Raw genomic sequence first — 26650 nt, 5'->3', positions numbered from 1 at the left:
AGGGTCTCTGCTAGAGAGTTCGTGTGCAGGCTCCCTGGGTGGCAGCCTGCCCAGCCAGCGTTTAGTGGACTTGCCCTTGTGTGAAGTGACGGTGCTGCACCAGCTGTGCGAGCGCAGAGACAGCACCAGCAGCACGCTGAGTTCAGCCTACACACTCAGCCGCAGGTCCTCGGGAATCTCGCCCTGCTACTCCAGCCGGCGCTCCAGCGAGGCCTCGCCATTCGGCGGGCGTCACAACAATGTGAGCTCGGCCGACTCGTATGACCCCATCTCTGCCGACCTGTCTCGCCGGTCCAGCGAGGCCAGCCAGTGCGGTGGGGCTGCCCTCCCCAGCCTGCTCAGCCTCACCCCGGCCCAGCACTACCGCCTGAAAGCAAAATATGCAGCGGCCACAGGGGGCGCCCCACCCACGCCCCTTCCCAACATGGACCGCATGAGCCTGAGGACTAGAATGGCACTGTACAACGACTGCCAGGAGAGCTCGGCACATTTGTTCCAAGTCCGAGCCATGGGCAACTCACGGCGCTGCAGTGACACGACCTACGGCACGCCTGGTATTATGCCTCATGAAGTCCCGAGTAACCTGCCAAGGAGAGCCAGTGACCCCGTCCGCCATGCGACTCTGGATCCGTTCTCCATGCCTCGAGTCCAGCGCTTCAACAGCACGAGCAGCATGAACCCCTCCCGGCTGCCTGCTGGCGACCGCCGCAGTGTTAACTTGCCGAACGGTACCTGGTCCGACGGTGGGTTGCATCGCCATCCATTCAGCCAAAGGCCGCCTAGCATCTCGGAGAACGTCGTCATGGAAAACTTGGCCATCGATGGCGCTGACCAGGCGGAGGATGACATGGTCCTTCCAGATGACGTGGTGCAGTACCTCAGGTCCCAGCACTCTGACCCGAATGCGGGAATGGCCTATGGCAGCACTCTGGCGCAGGACTTCCAGAGCGGAGCAACCTCCGAGCAGCAGAGGCACTTTTACGGGCAACGGCGCATGGCCTTGGCCGATGCCGACCTGAGCCACACGGAGCAAGCGACGGCCCCCTGCCACATCAGCCCAGGTCCCCAACAGCCATTCTTAGCCTCCGCCAGCATGAACAAGAGCCACATGCCTGTCCAGTGGAATGAAGTCAGCTCAGGTACTGTGGACAACACAGCAAGACTCCCAAAGCAGCAGCTGCTCAGAGCCAACCTGGCACTCATCCAGCAGAAACAGCTCGTTGGGCCTTATCAGTGCTTTGACACGAATCTACAGACCTCACCGATGAGCCAGAATGTGAATCTTCTACACCAAGGTTACCCCCAGAGGAATGCTCAGAGGATGAACTCCATTCAGCAGTACAAACAGTCCTACGTCAACCCATGTCAAAACCTCAGCGAGCAACCGAAGGCACAGCAGGGATGTCGGCAGGAAGTGAACCCTAATCCCTCATCAGGGAGCACCTGCCAAGGCCAAATATGCAACAGTATGGCTCTGCAAAATCAAGACATGCCAAATTACAGGTCAGCCTATGCACACCTGGATAACTTCAACCAGCAGAATTATGCCCCATCACCCCAAATCACCCTTCAAAATGGGGGCAGAGCTCCGTTTCAGCCCAGGCCTCCGACTGAACCCAAACCTCCAAGCAGGTACCACTCAGGTTCAGGTATGCCCCAGCAAAGTGGCTACATGCTGTCCAGCGCTGGCTCTGGCTTTAACACCTCAGAGGCTAGCCCTAAGAGACCAGCAGGGACTGCCGACCTCGCTAATCGAAACAATAGCACTGCATGCAATTTGGTAGAGAGCCACATGTTGGATAGCAATGTAAACTATAACTCACCCATGTCACCCTGTGCCAGTCAAGCTCCTTGTAACACAGTGCATGCAATGGCATCTCCCGGGGTCAACCAGGTCAGCAGCACAGTGGACACTTCTCAGACTGTTGAGCATACTCAAATTGATTTTGATGCCATGTTGGACGATGGAGACCATTCCAGCCTGATGTCTGGCACATTGAGCCCCGGTCTCTTGCAGAGCCTTTCCCAGAATTCCTCACGGCTCACCACCCCACGGAACTCTGTCACACTGACCTCAGTGCCAGCAGGAATCAGCAACATGGCTATTGGTGATATGAGCTCTATGTTGACTGCCCTTGCTGAGGAAAACAAATTCTTAAACATGATGGCTTAAGGATCAATGAATTATAGATGGGAAAAACCTAGGAAGAAATGTAATATGTTGTGCTTGGTGATCTTTCTACCTTTTTGTATACATCAAAGGAATAGTATTATACATGTGACAACATCCACTTATGTCTTAAGGGGAGCAAAATATGTACATATATTTTTAATAAGAAAAAAAAGCACTGATATATATATATATATATATATATATATATATATATATATATATATATATATATATATATATATATATATATGACATATATGAGGGATTTAAGGAATTTCAGTTTAGTACATTTACATTTATGGCATTTAGCTGAGGTTAGTATTACCTAAGGCTTGCATTTAAATAGCTTACATTTCAAGAAATAATATATGAAATACCATCAGACTGAGAACTTTAAAGGCCTCAAGATGGCATATATCCATGTCAAGAAGCCATATGTTTTGAAGCATTTAAAAAAGATCAGGGTAATGGTCTCAGGCCATCTTAGAATAATCTGAATTTCCTTTCCTCAGCAGTGCATTGAACATGGTTCACTAAGTGCCTTGCAAAGAAAGTAGTAATAACTATTAATTAAAAGTCAATAAAAACACAAGCATTAAAATCCAGTCCAGTTGTATGTTATCTCATATGTAGTTACCATAATAGAGATATACATATTTGTGTTGCGTTTTAATTTCAGTTTCATTAGTTAATAGTTACTATATACAATGCTCATTAAATTATGTTAATTAAAAGAGGACCTGCTGGAAAACAATCCTTATTAGACCCCAAGGAGATGATGAGTTTCTTTAATGTTCTCATATATTCTCCAAGTGCCCTCCAGGAAGTGTAGATCTTTGGATACAGCCTGTCAGGCTGTTTGATTGAAATGGACAGCAGGGAGTCTCTGACAGAGGGCTGCTGGCCTTCGTTTCCCTCTACGATGTCTTTAAAGGAATATGCAAGTACTGTACATGCTCTTAGCAAAGATCACACCCTAATTAACAGGTTCACCACCCCCATGAGCTTACAAAAAGGAGTGTCTTTGACCCTATGGTGGCGTGGGAAGACAAATTACACCAAGGACAAGATGATAACACAAACTGATTTTTGAATGTTTGAATTAAAGGAGGGTTTTTTTTTGTATTCCAGTGTCCCATTTAACATGCTTGTATAGTTTTTGTACATTTTTAATACAGTATCTTGAAACTTGGAAGCATCTGTTCTAGGATAGTTTCAATATTTTATCTCTCTCTCTCTCTCTTGGAACCATATGGTGCATTTCTAGTTGGCAAAATGAAAGCAGGTGTCATTCTATTGTCTTATAAGTATCCCCTGATGAATTTTTAAAAAAATGAAAATTTTAAGATTAAAGGGAAGAGATCTTCATTTCAATATGAACTCATTTTCATATTCATTTTGCCAATTTTGATCTAAAAATATTATATTTCAGTAAGGAAATTAATTTAGATAATAACAAATGTAAGTAGCGTAACAGTATATAAGACTGCAGCAGGTCAACACAACTTTTGAAACAAATCTTAAGGTCCGTTTTGAAGGTATGCCTAGTATCTTCTTTATATGTATACTACAATGTACAGTTAGTAATATCAAGGACTTTACTCAGTCATTTATTTACAATTGCGCATACAGTTCCTGTAATCTATCTCAGGATAATGGTTGAAAAAAATATTTTTAAGAAAGAAATGATAGTGAAGTGTTAGCCTTCATGCATTGATTGATGTTGCCTGGTGTTACAGGTTAAATTAGTGATTAGTGGCACAGAAATAAGCAAAGCATAGGTCCTCATTGCAAAGAAACAAACAAAAATAATAAGTGCATTGTTGATGCCATAAACCCTCTGAAATATCAAAGAAAAAGGTCGATCAGAAGCAAAATGCACAGCAAGCATTTTCTAAAGTTAGCAAGCAGACTGTTCAGAAGGAATAGTGGCAGCATTGACCTAAGGGAATGCCTGCAGGAACTACATAACACACTTGAAGGGGGTGAAGGAAAGAGATATCCGGGGGGTGGGTGTTATTCTGACAACCCTGTTTACTGAAGATTCCTTTTATTCAGAGTCTGCTGATCACTTGGGCCACTGGAATTCCACATTTTCTCCGAGAAAAATAGCCTCAGGGTAAGACATATTAGAAGAACTAACAACAAAACTGACTGAATAATAGCAAATGACAAGAACTTTTACACAAATGTCACAGGGAACGGATCTTAACTTTACAACTTGACAACGTGTACAGAGATGACTAGGTCAACAAGTGCCATGGAGGTCACAAACGTGTGAAGTTGCAGCAAAGACATTTACATCTGTAGTTAACATAGGAGGATGTCCCTGGGGGCAGAACGCATGCAGCTGTCCACTCTCTGGGGGACAGCAGACAGCTGAGGGAAGCACCAGTCTGGCCATAGGGCCGGACACCCAGAAATCTAATCAAGCAGCTCCAGGGTTGTAAGAAAACAGTGACGCCTATTGTCTCAACTGTTCAGCATGCAAATATATAGTATTTGAATTTCCATGCTCGTAAATTCTTTTAAAATGGTCAAATCTACATAAAATGAATGCAAGGGAACTTTCTGGAAACCCTTGATCAATAAAGCTTCTATGTACCTGCCAGATTAAAAAACAGATGTGCAAATTTACTTGAAAAATCCAGACACTGACAGTAGCCAGCATTCCAGCTCTGTGCTCCTGTTGTCCAGAATCTTGCCTTGCCCCCACCCCGATAATGATGTTTTGAGAATGAGATCCCTAAATAAGTCTGCAAAACCCAGCTGGAGGTGAACAATGGGTCATTGTTTTTAAAGGAATCATCTGAACATCTAAGAGCTACACAAGCCCCAAACCTTTTCAAAGGAGGCTTTGTGAGTTCCCGAATGCTACCAGAAGACTTAGATCTAAGGGTAAACTAGGGAGTGATGTTTTAATGATAAAAGAGAATCCTATTGTGCAAAGTAGAGAAAAGTAATGTTAGGGAAGCTGCACTTCAAATGTGTATTTTACGTCTTTAAATTAGCTGTCAGTGATGCTGTCAGTTGATGCTGTAGTTTGGTTTGTTTTAAAGAGTTATAAGTTAAGTGATGCTTGTTGCTAGATTGTGGTGATCCTTGCATTTTACCAACAATTGATGAACTTAGTTTTATGAAACTAAGTTCAGATTTCTATCACCATATATGATGTATCGTTTAATCATTTAACTGCTAAAAAATGTATCCAGTTAAATAATCCAGTTAATTTTGCAGAAATATTGAATTACTAATAATGAAGGCTACTGAGTCTTGAGTACATCATGTGTCCTGCTTATACAGCAGCAGTTCTCAAAGATGTTATGACCCATTTGTCTTAGCTGTATAAGAAAAACTTTGTTTGGATTAAAACTGCTTTGGTAGTGATTACCATTTTCTCTTATATATTAATAAATATCTCTTAGCAAGTGAAGAAAGCACTCAAGGGTGTCAAGTGCTACTTCCAGGCATTAATAGTGTGTTTCACTATGACCTATGATCCATGAGTCCAGGTCATCATAATAAAGTGATTCACTTGACCAGGCTTCCCTCTTGATTAGCCCAGTTAAGACTCTCCATCAAAAGGGACTTTTTGATTATAGCGCAGGCATTTGCGATCAGAAGGACTTGACCTAGGTCAGGATCTGGGATACCCAGCCACCTTTCCCAGCAAGCTCTGGGTAAGGCATGGTGCTTTGGCTCACAGAACACCCCAGCATGAAGGATGAAGGGTGACATTGTAGTAGGGGTGAATACTCAGCCTTCACTTTGATCAGTCACCTATAACGGATATTGTCATAGCAGGTAATAACTACCTCTTCTGTTAAGCTGGCCACATGGAGTCATATGGGTGTAAGTATCTGAACATTTCAATATAAGAATATGTGCATGAAATAAGAAGAGTGTTATAGAGAACACAATCCAAAAGCTTTTTTGTCTGAGACTCAGCCATGATAAGAGCTGAGATACTAGTGACGAGTAGCATGCCACGATCATCCAGTTGTTATTTTTGTTTGTTTGTTTGTTTGTTTTCGTTTCATTTCTTTGACTGACTGAGACTTCAGTGCTAGGAAAAGAAAAACGATTAGTATTGCAACAGTACCATATCACTGCACTTGGCTTGGTTGACCTTTCATCCACATCAGAATATTTTGCTATGACTACTTCTTTCTTCTTCATTTTTTAAAACCAGTAACATGAACATTTGACTCGCTGAATTACACATTACTGGGTATTACATATGGTGGGTGTGCTTAAAACACATTACCAGAATGCATTTTCCCCAGTTTAATTACACTTTAGAAACAGGAGACAAAACTTTGCCACCAGAAAATAAAAAGATCATGTTTAGGTTTCCACACTATACAGAACTGAACTATTAATTTTCCACTTTATTCTTTACAATAACTCACAGTGTGGCCAAGGCTAGGTTATTTTGATTGTACTACGACCCAGATATAGGCCTGGTAATGAATCATAATCCACTGAGCGTTTGCTTTGTCTCCGCTCCTGTTTGTGATTTTCATGGACAGGATAGCAAGGTGTAGGGAAGGACAGAAGAGCCTCTAGTAGGGGGACTGGGAGGTTGCATGGCTGCCATTTGCGAACGACGTCATCCTAATGGCTGCTTCATACGGAGGCCTTCAGCGCACACTTGAGCAGTTAGCAGCTGAGTGTGTGAAGTGTGCATATCAGCACCTCCAGGACTGAATCGCCTGTAAAAGGATGGTACGCTCCCTTCAGAGGAGAGCCTCCCCCGTGTGGAGGAGTTAGGGTATCTCAGGGTCATGTAATGGGAAGCGATGGGAAGGACTGTGAGATCAACTGCAGATTAGGTGCAATGGTTGCAGTAATTTGCAGACTGTGCTAAACTGTATTTGTGAAGAGAGAGCTGAACTATAAGGCGAAGCTTTCAGTTTACCAGTCGATCTACATTACAACCCTCACACATGGGGATGAACTCTGGGAAATGACTGAAAGAATTAGACTGTGGATACCACCAGCTGAAATAAGCTTTCTTCAGTGGGGCGTGGGCTTACTCTCCATGACTGGATGAACTGCCTACCTATCCAGGGCGAGTTCAGAACTGCTGCTCCTCCACACTGAGAGGAGCCAGTAGAGTTGGTTCAGGCATCTGATAAGGATGTCCCCTGGCAACCTTCCACTGGAGGTACACTAGGCATGGCCAAGTAGGAGGCATCAGGGAAGAGCCAGGACCCGCTGGAAGGATTACATGAGGGGGCTATCCCAGGAAGCAACTGAGGACAGAAGCTCCTGGGCTTCTCTACTCACCCTATACCTGATATGGACAAACCAGAGAAAATGAAATGAGATTAATCATAATTCATATTGGGGGTTTTTTCTAAGCAAGGTTGCTAATAAATATTTGCCCTTAATGTTTGTACATTGTGCATTTGTGCATTGATGGCCAGCCCCCCTGAAAAGTTCTCAGGAATGAAAATGTTAGTTTTTGTTCATGTTTTTTTTCTACAACAGATGTAGAAATACCGCCAATAAAAACTCCCTTGGTTCACAGTATTAGACCATGTTGCATCACATCTGCCTGTTATGAAAGATTATCTAAAATCCAAAATATAGACTTCCCAAAAGACATTAGCTCAGAGGGAGAATCCATAATATGATTAAAAATTAACTAACCTCTGAAGTCCAGCGTGCTTGTTTTAAATGCTGTCATCTCCCTGAGATTTCCTTCTAAAGGCAGATTCGATTCTCATAGCCTGTGGTGTCTTGAAGCTGTTTCTACTCATATCTAACCCAGGAACCTAAATGCACAGACACTAAGGGATCATAGAGAAAGTTAAAATCCATTTACAAGTAACCCTGGCCTCTGTTCCATCTGCCAAGTACCTTTCTAGTGTAGTTTCTACTCAGGGTGGAAAACTCAGTCTAACATAACCCCTACAAAGACAATCAAAACCTTCCTTTGGTTTTATACAATGTTCATGGTTTAGGTCAATAGTGTACCTCTACACAGGACACTATGTATACTGTCAAATGTGTAACCCAACAGCTGCATATGAATGGGATCACTTTCAGTACATATATTCTGGATTATATTTTGGTCTGCTTTAGGTAATATTTAAAAATCAACCAAGAATTCCTCCCACTGTAACAGTGATTCAAAATAATTACAACCTTTAATCATAATCAAGGAGGAACTTCAATAAACAAGTTCAATAATTTGTCTGAAAATTGAGATCATCATGTGCAGTATCAACAACATAATGTAAACCATGGGCTCTTTATAACAAAACACATACTTCTATGGCTGGATATGGTCTGTCTCTTGAGTCTAAAACTATTAGTGTTATTGAATAATCAACCAGTAAATATTCATGATCTGGTCCTATGCAGAGCAGCATCTGCCTCCTACTGCCCCACCATCTGCTTAAGAGACTTAAAAGACACTGGTTTTCTAAAGCACACAGCACAGCACTCAGTGTTCATAAATAAACGTGACCTGAAAGTCATGTGCAGAAAATCTCAAGCTATGCACTACTTGAATTAGCAGATCTTATGGTGGGCTCAACAAATGTTTACAGGATTACATAGCAAATGAAAAATATGTAGATTCGTACGTAGAATTGTCATGCAGAATTACAACGGCACAAGTCCAGAACTGTGGAAAAAAGTCTGACCTACATCTAGCCTCTTACGTCACATCATTGTACTCATGTTACACTGAGCTTTAGGTATTTAAAATACTAAAACAATGTAAAGTAAAAAGTAACACTGTAATGTAAAAAAAAAAAAAAGTATTTTCAAGTAGTAACTAAGAACATTTATATAGACATCATGCAGTGAATCAATATTTCCAACTACTTAACATTCAATACTACAGAACACCACTCTTCTGAAAATTATTTTGGGTTTTATGCTATGGACTATGTATATTCATGTCCAGATTAAAGGTTTTTTTTTTTCATTTTGATGTTTGTTTGTTTAACACAGAGAAACAGTTTGACAGAAATCTAAATGAAATAATTTGGCTTTTTTTCAGGCTGAGGTTTCAGCCCACACTCTTTTGCCCACTTTAACATTGTATCATGTTGATACTAGGCTCCTTCTCTCGGACAGCAAATGGGGACCTACACAATTACTATTGCTCACCCAGGTCCTCTTAATTTGCTCATAAGCGCCACATACTTGATTTTCTAGGCCCAAACCTGAGCCCATCATATTAATTTCTAGTGGGAAGTCGCTCTTGTGCTGGCCTTTGCAACATACAGCAACTCTGGAGAAAACCAGGACAGGTAGACATATGGCCTTACCAGTCTGCCACAGCACCCTCTTCTGTAATGTGGAAAAAACATCTCTGCTGTCACGCAAAATTGGAGGCAGGGATTAGTTATTCTTGGGGAAATGTGATCCTGATAAGGTACATTGGGTATATGTGTGCAATTAAAAGTAAAATTTAATGATGGTGCTATCTCTCTGTACAGGTGTGTGGTAGTAGTACACTGAATTCCCAACGTTGGCCAGACACATTGGCCAGACACATCGCAAATTCAGCATGCCACGTCGGTGAGAACAAAATAGAGATATCAACTTCAATAGAACTTCTGCAACAAAAGGTTGCCTTAAATTTTCTGACCATTACATCACCCTCCAATAATGCAGTCCATCTAATTCAATCAGTTTCCTTGTCAGCTCGTGAACTAAGTCCATAGACTGGATGATTCCTGTCTATCGATCCAGCCCCCAAGTTGACATTCATTAGTGCTAGGATCTAGAAAACAGTTTACTGGGGTTTCCTCCATGAAGAACATTGTTTGAACAAAGTCTCTGGGGAAGCATAGAGGGGAGAAACCTTTGAAAGAAGAGAGTTAGATGTAACAGGAATCTACCTTTAAACTTGATCCAACAGAGCAGGACAAGGATGCATAGAATACCTACATCCAAAAGAAATGGAACATTTCTCCTTATTCTCATGGCCAAGGGCTCATTTAACATATAGTGTGCATTGAGCACATCAGAGAGCAGAAATTTAACAAAAGAATGATATGGTGGAAATACGCAATGAAACTTTAACTTCTTAGGTGTATTGTTTATAATAAAATATTTCAGATAGTTCAGATACTGAATACACATATTTCATGATGTCAATATTAAAGATTAATAACTGAAATGACTGTGAAGTCAGAGTTGTTCCTATGCTAGTTATGACCTTTCTACTTAGGGAAGGGTCAGATTATCAGGTCTTATGTGTCTTTCGGATCATAAATGTGCAAACCTATTGTGCCTCTAATACGTGTTAAGGCAAATATGCTCAGAATAATAATTTAAAAATTGCCAAATTCCTCTCACACTGTTGTCCTTTTTGTCTAAACTTCATAATCCTGGATAATCTCAAAATGCCTCATTATTATTTCACAAAGGGACATGCAGAAAACAGAAACACCATGCTGTACAGCATCGGGGGTGGTGGGGCGGCTTGAACATAAAATAATAATAAATAACAATTTCAAACAGATGTGTGTCAGACTTGGCAGGCTTCAGTTGGTGTTAAATATAGTAATTTCACTCAAAATCAAGCAGCATGGGCTCGGCTGCTGGCCAGTGTGACCATATTAGGGTCCCTAATGACCCCAAGGGTTACGGGGTGAGGAAGGAAAAGCAGATCAGAGGGATCATGGGGCCAGTGGGTGGGACAGCCTCCATAAATCTACCTCATTCTGAGAGGAAACCATCTTTTATTTTCCCATTTCAATTAAAACACAATCACAATCTGCACATTGTGTGCTGAGCCATGCACAAAGGTTAGAATTCAAAAATGGATTGCAAGGCAAGAAGAGGAGTGAGTTCAACAGGGCATCCTTTTATATTTGCACTGTCTAACACACTGTGTATCTCAGGCCTATACAGTGTGTCTTTTCTTTTTCCCTACTTTAAAAAGAAATAGCTTGGTAGCAGCATGGTATGATTGAACAGATGGATAAAAGCAAAAACATATTATAACATATCTTTGAGGGGAAAAAATGCTAATGTTTAATTCTTCACTAAATTACACACACAAAAAAAGTGGTCTTTTCATTAACTCTGGCGCAAGACTTTCAAGTCCATCCAAAATCATCCCTCTTTGCATAGACAGCAATAACAAGGTTAAAACAGAGATTAGAGGATAAACTTATTTTGTAAGACCCTAGTTTGAGTGATGAAACACTCCTGCACAAAAGACCTTGGCCACACTCTAGTGGTGGGATTTAGGAACTACACACCTAACCAAATGGGCTGTCACCCTGGGAAAATTTCACTTTTCCCACTGAAACAGTGGCCTTCATACAGTTTAGTGGAGCAGAGTAGCCTTACACTGACCACACTACTTCTTTAAGGTCAATTTTTAAAATAAAAATATTTTCACATTTAAGGTTGGAAATAAAATTAATAAAAGTGTAAAGGCCAAAACTAACTTTGGCTAGGAATATGTTACACATTTAACAATGGCAAAGAAATTAATTGTTATTTTAGCCATGTCAATACTGATCACCCAGTGTTAATCAAATTGTTTATATGTTTACATGTTTTGATCAGGATATTTATTTGTTTTCAAAACAGAACTATTGCAAATAATACATCCAAACTGAATTTCTTTCAATCAGATATGTAATGTTCTTATCGAAGAGATCAAATCAGGCATCATTTAAACTTTTAGTTCCAAAATTTTAAATAGTGGATTTTATATCTGACAAATTATTTTTCATAATGCATTACAGAAATATTTTTCTTAATGCCAAGCAGACACAGACACAGTAGGAAATAAATAAGCATTTGACCCGTGTTACTTGGCATGTTCATTTATGCCATTCTTTTCTCATAAGAAAATCCCAATAGTGGTTCTTTGGACAGGGCACATATACAAGGAAGATAAGGAAACTTTAATGTTTGAGTAATTAACTACAGACAGAAATAGCAGACTGATTAGACAGAAGAATATTTAAAAAAAAGATTTTTAAAAGAAGTAGATAAAAAAGAAGTATAATAGATAACTATAAAATAAGACAAAACTCAAAAATAGAAAATTCAGTGCAGTACATATGGAATATCATTGTATTAATAAAACATTTATCTTGGCATTCGGAACTCTCTGCAAGTGTATTCAAGGTTAAAACAAGCTTTTAAACAACATTTTTAAACAAGAACAACAACAACAAATAGACATTCTTTTTCGATGTGTTGCTGGAGATCTGCATCAATGTCTTGAAAGTCATCTAGCATAAGTCACGTTTGCTGTTCAGATGTTTCATATGTCAACAAGCATAACTGGCAACTTAGTCCTTCAGTACTGAATTTGTCTTTCAATGTCCACAAGACACGCATGGCTTAAGGTGGTTCCCCCACAGCAATCTGGGCATACACAACTCTCTGCAAGTGTGTTCAGGTTAAAACAGGCTTTTAAACAAGAACAACAAAAATTATCATCATCAGTAATAACAGTAGCAGCTATTATACAACAGCTGATTATGCAGCAGTAGCTCTCATTGCATTTAACACGTCCGATAGGTCAAATTAGCATTAAAACACAAGTACGAATGTGACATGAAAAAGCCAAGTCAAAGAACAGTACATAAAATGTATCACATAAAAAAATCAAATTCATGTTCCACAAAATCATTTTAGTTACATAATCTCTATATCATAAGATGTTTTCTTCTCCAAGTAAAAATGAACAACTACCAACTAGTAAATATTTGTCATTCACAAAACAGTACAAATAAAAAATATACATATCTCAGAATAATTTCTAATTCAGATGTGAAATCATATTTCAATCCTTGATTTAGTAAGAATGTATTAGTTAACCATCAAGGGCCATTTGAAATCCATATCAAGATGCTCAACTCTTCTGTCAATCAAACATGCTATGACACAGGCTGTATGCCAAGTGCAACTGGGCCATTCATGGTGAACCCAATGAAAAATGACACTCTGGCATCTAACTTGCCACATAATTTACTTTTAAATAACGGAGATACATGAACTTTCACATTCTCATTTGCTGTGTCTGCCACGATGCCATTTCTAGAAATTCTTCCAGTAACACTGCGCAGGATGCTTTTGATTTTCTCATTCTTCCATATTTTCTCATTTTGCCACTGAGTTGCAATCGTCTCTGCAGAGCCTGCACATGCATCAACTTCCTTCTGAGAAATCAGGCGGTCGTAACCTGGTTTCCTCCCCAAGTAAAAATGAATGCTTGCCCTCTTGCCATTACATATTGGTTTCATCTCATTTGAGAAAGAATTTCTCAATTGGGATACATAACTGCCCAACTTATCACTCATAATCCCACCTGAATAAATAGGGATGGTTTCTGGCCATAACATCACAACTGAAAGGAAATGCAATGCCAAGCTTTCATTGAGAGGTATGGTACGTCTAAGCATCTCACAGAGCTGTTGAAGAAGGCTCATGTAGGGAAAGGCATTTGACTCAGGCTTAATTTTATTCAGGACAATATTTGCATAGATGAAATTGACAGTGTCTTTGCAGCGCCTCTCATCTTGTGGCCCAGTGGTGTTCAAAATCAAATTGTAATTACCAATAACTTTTTCGATTATTGGGCCAATGCTTGCTGCAGAAACATCTTTAGAAAGATATTGCAGCAGTCCACTGTAGGAGTCAGCATTCTTCTTCTCTAAAAACATCCGTGCTTTCTCAACTTTGTACATGTTGGTCAGCGCTTTATTTTTCATCAGCTCTCTTGAATCTGTCAAACAGACATTAACATACTGTTGAAAGCAGCGGAAGATCTCCTGCCTTGTCCTAAACTCTCGGTTATCTTTTGTGGAATAAAATGAGCCCAAGTTGACAAAAAAACTGTCAAGAAAATCAAAGTGCTTCTTCATGTTGTCTTTAAGGTTGTTAAGAAGATCGGTAACTCCCGCAGACTCCTGTAGAAAATGGTAATAGGAGGTGTTCTTGTTTATTTTTGGATCATTTGCTGCCAGATCCTGTATTTTAATCTTTCCTGAGAGGACCTGAGTAAGAATACTGCGATGAAGCTCATCTCCAGAAAAAACCGGGATCCTCTCTAGAATGTCCAACACCATAACTGCAACTTGAAGCTCACCAACACAACCAGCAGTATTGTAGTGGCTAAAATCTTTTTTCCCTAGAAATCTAACTTGAACTTCTTTTCTGGCAATTTCTTGAATGTCTCTGAAAGCTTCTGTTGCAGATACAGCCATTTTGAGGTATTCTTTTAATTTGTCTGCTTTTATTGGATTGCCTTTGTCATTGCTGAGGGCTTCTTTTAGCTCATGCTTAATCACCTGTGCAGTTGTATCACAAATGTAAGAGTTATTCCCCTGGAGATCCCTTGCCTTCTTTGCCCAATCTTTTGCTTCTCTAAAGTCTTTCTTCTTGAGGTAATGGTACCTGGACAGAAGCTGGAATATTACTGCATCTTTATCAAAGCGCTTTGCAGCATTAAGCAAGACATTTTCCTCAAATCCTGGGCTTTCTTTTGCAATTGCTTGGATAAGTGGCGAAAACTGGGTGTCTGCAGCAGGGTTCTCTGCTGAGTGATGCCTTCTCACCAACATATTGCGAACATCCTGCATAAGTTTTTCCTTCCCCTGAATGCAAGTGTAAAACACATCAGTTGTGAGCAGGAAGTCCGTGATATGCGCTTTGAACACATGAAAAGTAGTTGAAAGCTCTGCCAAACAATGTTCTGCCATACTTGGGTGGATCACTCTCACAGCATCGTACACCACACTACACTCTGCTGTGCAACGTGTCAAAAGGGTAGAAAGCTTCCCAAATTCATCTTCAACTTTGCATGATCCAGAATGTGGCCTTATTGCCAAGCTAAGAAATTCTTCACATACAGAGACTGACAACTTTGCAGTCTTGCAGTAGCAGCCCAAGAGAACAAGGACTGCAAAGAGTTGAGCATGTCTATCTTTAAAGTTGAAGCCCTTCAGCGTATTTTTCACAACACCCTGTATGTATTCTGCTGAAAAGTCTTTCTTAAGGATCATAAAGCCATAGAATGTTTCAGCATTCTTGTAGAACCGTTCAATTTCTTCTAGCTTTTTCTCGAAAAGTTTTCGCTCCACCTCGGATAGCTTGTTCCCAATGAAAACTGTGTCATCGGTTGATTCAGTCTGCAGTCCTGACTCAGCCCTCATGCAATTCATAAGGATGACCTGTGGAGACTTGTAGGAAATATTTTGCTTCAGACATGCTTTTTCGATGTGTTGCTGGAGATCATTTACTGCATCAATATCTTGAAGGTCATCTACCATAAGCAAAACAGGAAGCTGCGCTTGCTGTTCAGATGTTTCATATGTCAACAAGCCAACTACCTGTTTGGCAACATCAGCATAATTGACAATGTTGTCCTTCAGTACTGCACAACGAAATTTCTCTTTCAATGTCCACAAGACATGCATGGCTAGGGTTGTTCCCCCACAGCCAGGGATATGGAGTATGTTAAAGCAAACACAAGCTTGTCTGAGGGAGCACAGGTCTGGAATAATAGTGTCGGTAATGTAGTCAAATTTGTCTCGTTTGATAAATGGCGTTGATCCTGGCTGCTCTGAGAAGTAGAAGTTCCACCAGGACACTTTCCCTCCCTTGTAAAAACTTTCTTCAAGTTGCATCTTGTCCTCATTGCCTCCTTCACACTGGTTTACACACAGAATACTCAGTGTATCCATGGTGCCTTCCATTTTCTTTGATAAAAGAACCATACCCCCACATGCAGGCAGAAATCTGCTTGATTTGCGATTTTCTGACCAGAGACTTAGAACAGTACCATTAATCTCAGCAAAACTGAGCTCATAGATAGTTCTTTTTGAAATGTCAACTGCGTACCGTGTCTCAATTAAGTCGTTCCAATAAGCGTATGATCTTTTATTTTCACAGATGCATAAGATTTGCTCTGTTCCATTCAGTTCCTGCAAAAACATACTGAAGGTCTCAAGCAGGGGATCATTTTTGTCAGTAACATCACTTAACAACATGAATATAATGAGGAATTTCTTGTGTGGCAGTACATCTTTTCGGCAAAGAAAGGCCACTACATCACGAATAGAGGAACCTTTCTCTGTTAGCCAATTGTCCACATCCGAAGGTTTTTCTTCCTTAACTCCCCCATTACAGAAAACCCAGCTTGTCGTTCTGGTCAGCTTTAGCCTGCTGGCAATGTCCTCAACTGGTCCTGTAATTTTATACTCCTTTGGCAGATGAACATTAGTGTTTCTCTCCTCAAACATCTTATTCAAGCCAGTCTCACTCGATTCTGGATCAAAATCCAAAACAGCCGTGAGGTTCATGTCTAGAAGGAAAGCCAATGATTCTCTTTGAACTGTATGTGATTTGTTGGTGACCAGTACATATCGCTCAAAATGAGACTTGTCCAATGATTGGGAGCCTCCTGTTAACATCTCACAGAGCTTAGAACCCTGCACACTATTTCTGACTGTAACAAGGTGCTTCTCCTCAGCGACTTTTCTCATCTGGTCCAGGTGCGTCATGTTCATATTATCAATATATTTGTTGTAGTCCTCCAAGGATGCTGTGGAAGGGTTTTGGACAAGCAGATTCTTGCTGCTGCTACTGTCTCTGATGTAAAAAAACTTTCTACTGTCCTTCTCATCAGACTTGAGTTCTTTGCCTTTAGTTTTTTTTAATTTCCTTTTGTCTGCATTGTAAATGTGAAAGGATTTGTTTTTACAAATCAAGAACAAAGGCTCAATATCTACCTCTATGACAAATTTTCCTGAAAATGTCATATCGGCTTTAAGGACCTCAATAAACCTGGGGGGTTTAATACATTTTTTTGCTACATCAATAAATTTATGTTCAAAATGACCCTCAATTGCATTGGCTTGTTTCTTAACAAACGCTTCTTTATCTTCAACAGAGGTACCCAAAATTTGCCCATGTGTAAAATCTGGGGCATCTCCAACTCCAAAATGCACAGTGCCATTAGTACGGCTGTTCATACAGGCCGCAGCAAATCTGATGACTTCCACGGCATATTTATTCAGCTTTTCCTCGGCTGTCACACCTTCAAAATTGATAAATGCTTTGTACTCGTGGCATGGTTCTATGAGGTCTAAAGCTCCCGTTTCTGTTACATCAAGTGTGTTGTTCTCTTTGTATCTGTAGGCAGCATGAAACTGATTAAAAGGGTATGGTTTGCATGAACTACCAGAGCAGCTCCCTGGTGTATGTAGCTGATGATCTTTCAGTTTAATAAGTTCATCCCTCATATGAATGATTAGTTTTGCCGGACCTAGCAAAATGCCTACTTCTCTGAGATCAGACTTCTCCAATAGTTGAAGACTAGGCCCATTAATGTTCTCATCATACAGAATCTGTGCATATTCATCATCCACATCTTTTAATCCGAGAATCCAGTCTCTCACGTGGTTCTTGTCCCAGTCCTTAATCTCTGCAGGAAGTTCAGATGTATGCAATAGGTCCCCTCCATCATTCTGAAAGATAACAACCAAAAAATGTTACTTTCATTACACACTTTTAAAAATATTAAACAAAGTATTTGTGACAAGCTGTCATATCTCTAGCCCTTCCAAAATCACCAGTTTTTCTCACTAGTCTTACCACAAGAAGAGCTGCTTACACCCAACTTCTACTACTCACAGAAAAACATTCCTTTTAGCTGCCTAGAATTCATAATTATGCTTTTTTTAAATTATTTTTATTTTGTAACTTAAGGCTTGTTCTTCCTAGGCAAATAAAACAGCTGTTGCAGACAAACTAAGCATCCTGTACATAAAGATGAACAGTACTAACACACTTTTAACCTACAGGAAGCTGGCTCAGTTGACAGGCATCTAAAATTTGCCTCAACAACGTACCTCCAGCAAATTTCCTCGGTCTGCCATTGTGGACGCAATAAGCAGCAGCCTTTGCTCTCTCAAACCTAAGCATAATAGAAAGCACTGCATATTTGAAAACGTATTTGTTTAATACATTTTGTGAAGAAATCTAGACACACACTTACCATTTTAATGTAGTATCTCATTGTTCTCTTCAACAGGAGATCGACCTAATCTTGGTTCAAGGGTGAAATTCTGAAGACTTATCAGTCGGGAAAACAACTCGCTTACTGGGAAAAATGGGAAATGAAGAATGTGGTATTATTCTCTAATGTAGACAGCAAAAAGATTTTGAAAGCTTCAGATAGATCAGTTTTGTTTACTAAGCTGTGTTAAAGACTTGCGAATTATTAAATGATGGAAGACGGTGAGAGGCTAAAAATAACAAAAAGAAAACAAATGTATTTATTCTATTCGATCGTTACTTTTGCAATCTTACAGTAAAACAAAAACACATTATCCATATTCCGATAAGGAAATAGTAAGCTAGTAGCCATTTAAAATCACTGCATTACCAGTTAGGCCTACAAGCAAGCTCATAGCAATTAAAATCGATCGCATCGTACAGCTCATCTACAACTAAAAACGGCGGATGTCGCACAATTTTGGTAGCAGGCTATAACAACAGCGAGATAGCTGTTTTTAAGATACAGGAAAATATTAATGGCACTTACCGACCTACGCTAGTAAACGGCGCATCCGGATAAAATTGCATTAATAAATTCACTTCCCTGTTTGAAACCGCGGAAGCGATTCCAAATGCCCCGTTGTTAAAACGCAACAAACGTTTTGATGATCCCGAAGCTTTAAGCTAACAAACTGATCTACTTATTTCACAACATCTGGAGATGTGGGTGTGACAGAGGCAGCCGAGCTGGTTTATGGGGAGCCTGTCCGATCTAGGGTGGATTTATGAAGAGCCTGGTCCTATTCCCGATATAAACAGCAGAGGGCGCCCGCTAGTCTTCCAGTCAATAGAGTTGAAAGGAGCCGAACAGCTAGAGAGGATAGAGTTTTTTCAAATACGGCGAGTTTCGATTCTTCATGCTGCATTGGTGAAACGAAAGGAAACTGCTGCTCTGAAAATTACGTAACTATTTTTTCTCGTGATGTAGAGATAATAAACGTTTTCTTGGTGCTCCCGAAATTGCAATTAATCATACAATAGGCTGTATCATGTATATTGATTTTTTTTATTGATTTATTAGTGCAAAACACTTGCATGAAAAGTGCTATACAAATAAACTTGCATCCTGTTTTAACAAGTGTCTGTAAACCAATCTCCACAGATGATCACTGTACAATTATGATCTTGCCCTCTTTTTGGTTTACTTTTTGTTTAAAAAAAAGACAGATGTCAAAAATGTGTATAAATGTTGTGTATCAAAAGTGTATATGTGAGACACAGTGAACATAACGTGTATGAAAATTTCAATAAAAAGCTTCAGTAACAAAATGTCTCATATTAGTCGTGATGTGGCCAATCAGGATCCATGACTGTTCTGCTGGGTCTTGTCTAAAGTGACCTGCTGCCGCATTTAAAGGAGACATATTATGTAAAATGAATTTTTTCAGTGCTTGTACACATACATTTTGGTATCTACAGTGCCCACCAACCCACAAACTGTGAATAATAAATAAATAACTGTGAAACAACCCACAAACTGTGAAATTGTGAAATCCTACTGAGCAACAACACATCAGAGCTTCTGGTTCACTCCTGACATCTGCAAATTAAAATACAAGTTGACTATTTCTCAGAATGACCTGAAGCTCTTCTTCTGTTAGTGAAGCACCCTTGTAGTGTTCTCATATGTGGTGATGGAAGTGATGTCCATGTAAATAAGGATTTAACCCCTGCCATGTGCTACTTGGACAAGAAATTATCCTTTCAGTTTGAGCAGTGTTGGGGATAGAGAATAGGGACCCGTATATCTCTAATAGTGATTACAAGACAATAACTGACACTAGGACACCTCATATAAATATGTTGACTTTCAGGTACAGTATCATTTGTGTTTTGAATCTGTGGGTTTTAAATAATGGTAAGAAAAAGCATTTTAACAAGAACCTCATAGGGGGCTTTTACTATTTTGCGGAGAATAAGATTCATTTTAACGAGTTAAAATTTTTACACTCCATGCTCTTTTACAGAGACGGAAGGGTAAAAGGACTGAGAAAGAAGGTTAGCACCTGCCATCTGGTGCTGGGAGCAGGCCTCACTCACCTGTCATGCACAAGAGACCTGCAGCTCCAGGGCAGAGTAAAGGCTAATTTACTCCCCACATATGTAAGCGTATAAAATTTGTTTCTGTTAGAGCGCTCATAGAGCGTGGTACCTACATTTCCAAGCCTGAAAGGCCTCAGACATTCATATTTAATTGTCTCTTATGACTAAATGACAGGAACAGGCAAGAGTAGGCCAAGTTCTGAACTGATCTGAATAGATGTGCGTCATGTCTTGGATCTGGCATGTCATGTGTTGGGTTAAGGGGGATAGTGCTACCTCCTCCCGGTCCACCTTCCATGGGACCACGTTCTTCTCTCCAGACCCACTAGACACAACAGCAAAACAGGAGCAGTTGGAATTCAGCCTACCAACTATTTGTGTTGGGTTTCAGTAAATGTACCTGAGTTAGAAGGTGAGATACTACCTGTGCATTTAGAAAAGCAGGTAGGCTGTTTTTGTCCTGCCCTTTCTTGCGGCCTTTTCATACTCATGCAAATGCTCCAATAGTGTTGGCTGAAAATAGAAAGAGATTATTTAATTGAGAGTGATAAAATCAAAATGGCAGCATGTCATAACTGTATTCTCTCGTTTACAACAGGGTAATGAAGCTTTATCCAATAAGGGTGTGTGAGGTCACAGACCTTAAAGTAAGTGTATAGGCTGTTGGTCATAGTAGGGCTCAGATTAACAGAGAGGTGATTGTAGACATCCACTCTGCAGCTCTGCCGTCCACTGATAGGGTACGTTTTTATCACAGATAGCTGTCTACATAGCTACATTTTCTCCCATATATCCCACATTTCTCTAGACATATGCCATTGTTACTTTAAGGTGCAATTAGTCTTGCGCTCTGGCAAACGTGTGCACCTGTAAATAATTACAATTATTTTAATGTGTAACTTATGTTAATGTATAACCACAATGTAAATAGAATCCATAAAGATGTTTTCAAAGCCAGAGTTATGACAAATGTAAGTAACTTATACTGGACATTATATTTATTACATTCTAGATTTATACTGTATATATTTTTCATAGTGTAAGTGTATCGATTGCCCGAGTACTGAAGGGTGTGGAGCAGGACGCACAGACTTCCTCGACAAGGACAAACATTTAATTGAAACATAAAGGCAACGGCACTCACATGACTTACAAACAATAAACACCACACGGTTAACACAGAACAAATACGATAAACACGGTAACATTTAACACCGACAAAAGAACATTTAACACTAACATTAACACCTGACATCAACAATAACCGACAACACTGCACACGACAAGAGTTTAAATACACAGAAGACTAACACAATACAGGTGTGTGCAGGTGTGGCTACGAAACAGGGTCCTCCCACTGCACCTGGCGGGCCAACCACGTAACTCGCGGGAGGCGAGTGTTCCGTGACAGTAAGATTATGTGTATACATCATTTTATAGAGCTTTTTCCAGATTCAACATGAATGCTATTTTCATTTTGGACAATATACATAGGAAAAAAGTGCTTCTTTTACATTTCATTGGATGACCTTTACTTCAAAAGGGAGTTGCTTTTTAGCAATACACATAAGGCCTGTGATTCTAAGGAAGGAAATGATTTAGGTTAGTTTCAGAAGGTTAGAAAACTTGAGGTTCCCAGTTATCCCTGGAACTGGACCCTGCATTCCCAATATAACATGGAAATGTTTAATAGTGCTGTAACATGCCCACAAAACAGTCCAAGTAGAAAAAAGTTTGATACAGGCTATTTTTGCAGCTTGCAAATAAAATGCACTTGGATGTGCCAAAAGGCCTGTTGCAATCCTTCAATGATGTTTGAATAAGTCCCTGACACACGGGCAGCCAAATTCAGTCCTGATGAGTTTAGTTCCAACCCTCATCTGATACACCTGGCTCTAATATTAAGAAACTACTGAAGGACTTGTTTAACTGGACCAGGTATTCTAGATTAGGGTGGGAACTAAACTCTACATAACAGTAGATCAGCAGGACCAGATCTGGGTGTCACTGCCCTAACGGATGAGTGCTCAGGCTTGGTCCTGCTGAAAGCTGACCTCTGGTGAGTTGCAAGATGAACACTACAGGAAAAGATTATTTCTGGGACCAAAACATTAAAAACCTATATTTGAAATGTCCTTCAGGATTAATAACTAAGTAAGCAAGCATATATGCATGTATGCATGTAAGTATGTATGTATGTATCTATCTATCTATCTATCTATCTATCTATCTATCTATCTATCTATCTATCTATCTATCTATCTATCTATCTATCTATCTATCTATCTGTATGTAAGCATGTGCTGTTACATAAAAACTCATTTTCTCCTACTGTGAAGGGCTCTTTTAGAAAACCCATAAAACATTCTACATTTATTCCATGTAGTTGCTGTAGAGAAATTTGTAAAGAATGTGAACACTAAACAAATTCATACTTGGAAATGTTTCTAGCACTTAGCCTATATTTTAACTATGTGAAGGTAAATGGTTTATTCAGTTCACCATTTGCAGTAAAAGAGTAGGAAGCTGTAGGCCAGAGCATACACGTGTGTCTGCAAATAGCCGTGTGCATATGAAGGGATCCGTTCCACACACTGTCCACCCTTTTTTTTTTATATTGATCAGGCAGGTCGTTTCATGCATCGATATTGTCTGAGTCCATCCGTCCTTCTCGTCAACCATGGAACATAATTAAACTGTTTAGGCCTTCAAAAACCCAGAAATGTCCTTTAGAAAATGGAAAATTCACAGTTCATATGCCTTTAGACATTCTACCACAGAAAGAAGTCACAAACCTGGCTTTGTGGCATTTTTTATTGTTTTAAATTTTTTTATCTTCACAAATTACAGTTAGGCTGCAGTTGTGTCATCGTTTCTGCTGTGTCTGTCTCTTGTTAGGTAAACATATTAAAAGTGAACCAGTGATTTGTGTATTCAATAAAAAGCTTCCGTTACAAAATGTTTCATATTAGTCGTGATGTCGCCAATCAGGATCCATGACTGTTCTGCTGGGTCTTGTCTGAAATGACCTGCTGCCGCATTTAAAGGAGACATATTATGTAAAATGAGTTTTCAGTGCTTGTGCACATACATTTTTATATCTGGACTGCATACCAATCCAAAAACTGAAATACGACAACCCAGTCAATTTCTTGTCCACTGCCTATGTCAGAAAACATGGGATAAAACAAGCTGTTCAGATTTGGCTCCATTATACACATGAGTAAATGTCATTTAAATTATAACGCCCTTCACCTGAATATCTCTTTTTTGACTTTTGCCAATCTTCAATCCTTGGAGATTTTAAATTAGTTTCTGAAACATTTCCACATTCTTTTTTTTTTTTTTTTTTTTTTTTTGCAGATATATTCTAAATTAAAGTTCTCATAAAAAAATTGCAACTTAATATAATAAAAGCATCCGAACACAGACGACACTCCCACCGCTGCGCTGTGGCTGACCCCACCCGAGCACAATTCCTTCTATGTAGACATCACCACAACGACAATGCTGCATACTTAAAACGTGGATACTGCATACTAAGGTATGCAGGAAATTTCTCAGATTTTAAATATGAGAAAGAAGTTTGAAAAAGTAGAGTTCTACTATGATGTTGAAAAGACAAATCAATAGTAAAACCTTAACACTTAGTAAAAATGAATGTAATGTTGAGCAGTAAGGAGGCGGACACAAGGGTGGAGAAAAGTGAGATTTATTAAGGACAAATCAAAAGTCAGAGTCACTGGGATAGTCCAAAGAGAAACGGTGCGAGAGAAATGAGCCGAGACATGACAGGGACACCACGGATACAGGGATGCCAGGACGGTGGCCATTCGTGACAATTTATTTTCATTTTTAGTATTCCATGTAATCCGTGCTCAGCTATCTATGCAAAAGCAACAAGGCAGAGAACCGAGGAAAATTGAGAACTCAGAATAAAGCTTCTGGTAAGTTCAGCCAAGGAAAAACTTCTCCTAAATATTGCATGGGTGTGGCAGCTGCCTATGACAAGCCACATTAAACCTTTGCATTCCAGCCTTCAACTAGGCTTCGAAAGGACAGACTGTCACAAAAAATGTGTGCAGAAATAGCCTATGCTTTAAAAAGTAATGACTGTAGTCAAACCACACATGTTCATATGCCTATGACACAGAAACAGAAGACAGATGAAAGGGAAATTCCTCCAACCCTGAGAGATGAGATGTGGTTGTATTTATGATAACCACGTATAAACGCTTTCCTAGCATATTACAAGATGTCCTTTTTGTCTTCTGCTTGAGTCTTTTCACAAGCATACACGTTACAGAAAGTGTCATGCCGGACACCTGCTGGTATCCAACAGGTCAAAAATCCTTTGGTTCATTCTGGGCATGAACGAGTCAGGAACATACTGAGTAATAGAATATATAAATGTTTTGAAATGAAAATTACACTGTATGACACATAGCTGCAGAAGTGTCATTATAGACGAGAAAGAGGGTGAAGCTTATGACATCTGACTCAGCAGTTCTGGGCCTTAAACACAGACTGCTGATATGAAATAACTCATTTCCTTTGCTCTTTTACCAGGCAGGATTTAGGAATGGGTTGGAAATAGTTGCAGCAGATGAATCCAGGTGTCACCTGGGATCCCTAACAGATTCTAAACATTAAATCTACTCCAGTAGGACGAAAGGGAGGGTAATGGCCAAAGAAACTTCGGCCTGCTAAGAAATGTTTCCTAGGAAGAATGTACAAATAAAAAAAATTCAAGTGCCTTTAAACACGAATGTATGATTGGTGTTAGGCCTGCTGATTCAAGTTTTTCCAGGACCATAAATCTCCTGCACGTTTTAGGCTTGACAGAGTCCTGCTTAATATTGTCTTGCCCTCATGGGTCTGGAGTTTTTTGAAAAACAAAATCCATCCTGCCCCGATCGGGCATGTGGTTGAAAAAAGTTCACAGAGGAAAAGGGAACTAATGCTAAACTGAATCATGTGGATCAGCAGATGGTGTACAGCTAGTTAAATGACAGCACCGATAACCCATAAAAGGATTCACACACTGTGACTTCTGTGGGCTAAGGAACAAGAACCAAGCACACTGAGGGCATGGAGAAATCAGTGCCTGGACCTATGACATCTGGGCCTTGCTGTTTCATGCTGATGAGAGTACATGGGTACAGATAAATCACATAAGTCTGTGTAAGCCCTGTGTTATCACTAAACAGTGGTATAATGATATCAGGGGCACATGCTAGCACCAATTTTTAAAACATTTACATTTACATGACATTTACATGCTAGAGGATATTGCATCCCTTCATGGTAGAAAAAGTATGTCTAAATTACATTCATTCCAAATAAGATTTTGCCCTGAGATGTTGTGGCAAGATTGTTGAGAATTGGGTACAGGTTCTATGGACACTGATCTGGGTTGAATATCGTGGTCTGCCCAACCACCATAGTTCAACCCAAATGATCACCTATGGGAATAGATGGAACAACTGTGGGACAAATATAGAATTTACCAAAGATGGACTGTCCCTATGAATTACCACAGCTGGACTGTCCCTATGAATTACCACAGAGGGAGTGACCTTTGCATTTCCTTTCTTACTTTATTGAGATCAAAGTTTTTGCCCACTCCCTAGAAGGCTGGGGAGAAACATCTGCTAAAAACATATAAACACAAAATTTATTGTAAAAGAAGTGTTGAATCAAGGGTGTCTACAGAAGCGTCCATATAAATCTTGAAGATAGAGAGTAGTAGTGCAGTCTGTAAGTAACTGGAGGGAGATTTGTTGTTTTGTCTATGTAGCCAAGCACATACTGTATTCTGCAGTGGCAGCACATCTAGACAGTTATGGTTGGTTGCCAAATGTTTATGAAAAGTAAAAGAAAGAAGCTGGTAGTTTCAATTTCTAGAATAGTTTGTGTTAGTTTCCATGCATCAGCAAAATGACCCTCTCTGTAGACCTCTAGAACATACACAGGCCTACAATATCCCATATGGAAAGGCTTCTGGCACAATATAAAGAAATTAAAAAATATGGAAAATGCTTTATATTTAAGACAAGATAGTCTACGTGTTCAAAATTTTGGGTGGGTTAAAACGTTTTTGTAAACTATTAGGCGTCTCCTCTATGGTCTTCCTGAGGAGTGAGTCACGTTCAAGCCTCAATTGAGTTATAATATTCATCCACTCTTCTTGGTGCTCTGCTGCCATCTAGTGGACTGAAAATCATTAGCATCCTTGTCCTGTGGTCTGCCTGAAGAAAATAAAAAGACACATTAATATTTTAACACCAGACTGACATCAGATTGTCGCTAACCTGTCTGTCTGCATTGGGTATGGTGTCCTTTTCTTGGGCAATATGCCTGAACCAA

General features: G+C 39.8%; 2 protein-coding genes across 3 annotated transcripts in view; one reads left to right on the top strand and one right to left on the bottom strand.

Annotated features, from left to right (window-relative positions):
- The window catches only part of gli2a (GLI family zinc finger 2a), a 56614-nt gene extending 54269 nt beyond the window's left edge, over positions 1-2345 (top strand). For both annotated transcript variants that reach the window (XM_027033122.2, XM_027033128.2), the window contains one exon: positions 3-2345. In XM_027033122.2, coding sequence (XP_026888923.2) covers positions 3-2173 — 2171 coding nt within the window. In that variant the 3' untranslated portion in view covers positions 2174-2345. The remainder of the gene's footprint in view (positions 1-2) is intronic.
- Positions 2346-11972: 9627 nt separating this feature from the next.
- Positions 11973-18930, bottom strand: LOC113567608 (sterile alpha motif domain-containing protein 9-like). Its single transcript, XM_026995689.2, has 4 exons — positions 18726-18930; positions 18177-18281; positions 18031-18095; positions 11973-17646 (listed from the first exon to the last, which is right to left on the bottom strand). The coding sequence occupies exons 3-4, from the start codon at positions 18055-18057 to the stop codon at positions 13054-13056; spliced, it is 4620 nt and encodes a 1539-aa protein (XP_026851490.2). The 5' UTR covers positions 18058-18095; positions 18177-18281; positions 18726-18930; the 3' UTR covers positions 11973-13053.
- Between the last annotated feature and the right edge of the window lie 7720 nt (positions 18931-26650).

This window comes from Electrophorus electricus, chromosome 25 (genome assembly GCF_013358815.1).
Source record: "Electrophorus electricus isolate fEleEle1 chromosome 25, fEleEle1.pri, whole genome shotgun sequence".
NCBI classification, from domain to species: Eukaryota; Metazoa; Chordata; class Actinopteri; order Gymnotiformes; family Gymnotidae; genus Electrophorus; species Electrophorus electricus.
Note: the sequence above shows the minus strand (reverse complement) of the source record. Positions and strands in the feature narration are given on the sequence as shown.

What these genes read in the sequence shown, in the direction of transcription:
- LOC113567608 (XM_026995689.2), bottom strand. Translation starts at nt 18,057, where the DNA reads ATGGCAGACCGAGGAAATTTGCTGGAG. An exon ending in ACCGAGGAAATTTGCTGGAG is followed by an intron (nt 17,647 to 18,030) that starts GTACGTTGTTGA and finishes GTTATCTTTCAG; the next exon opens with AATGATGGAGGGGACCTATT.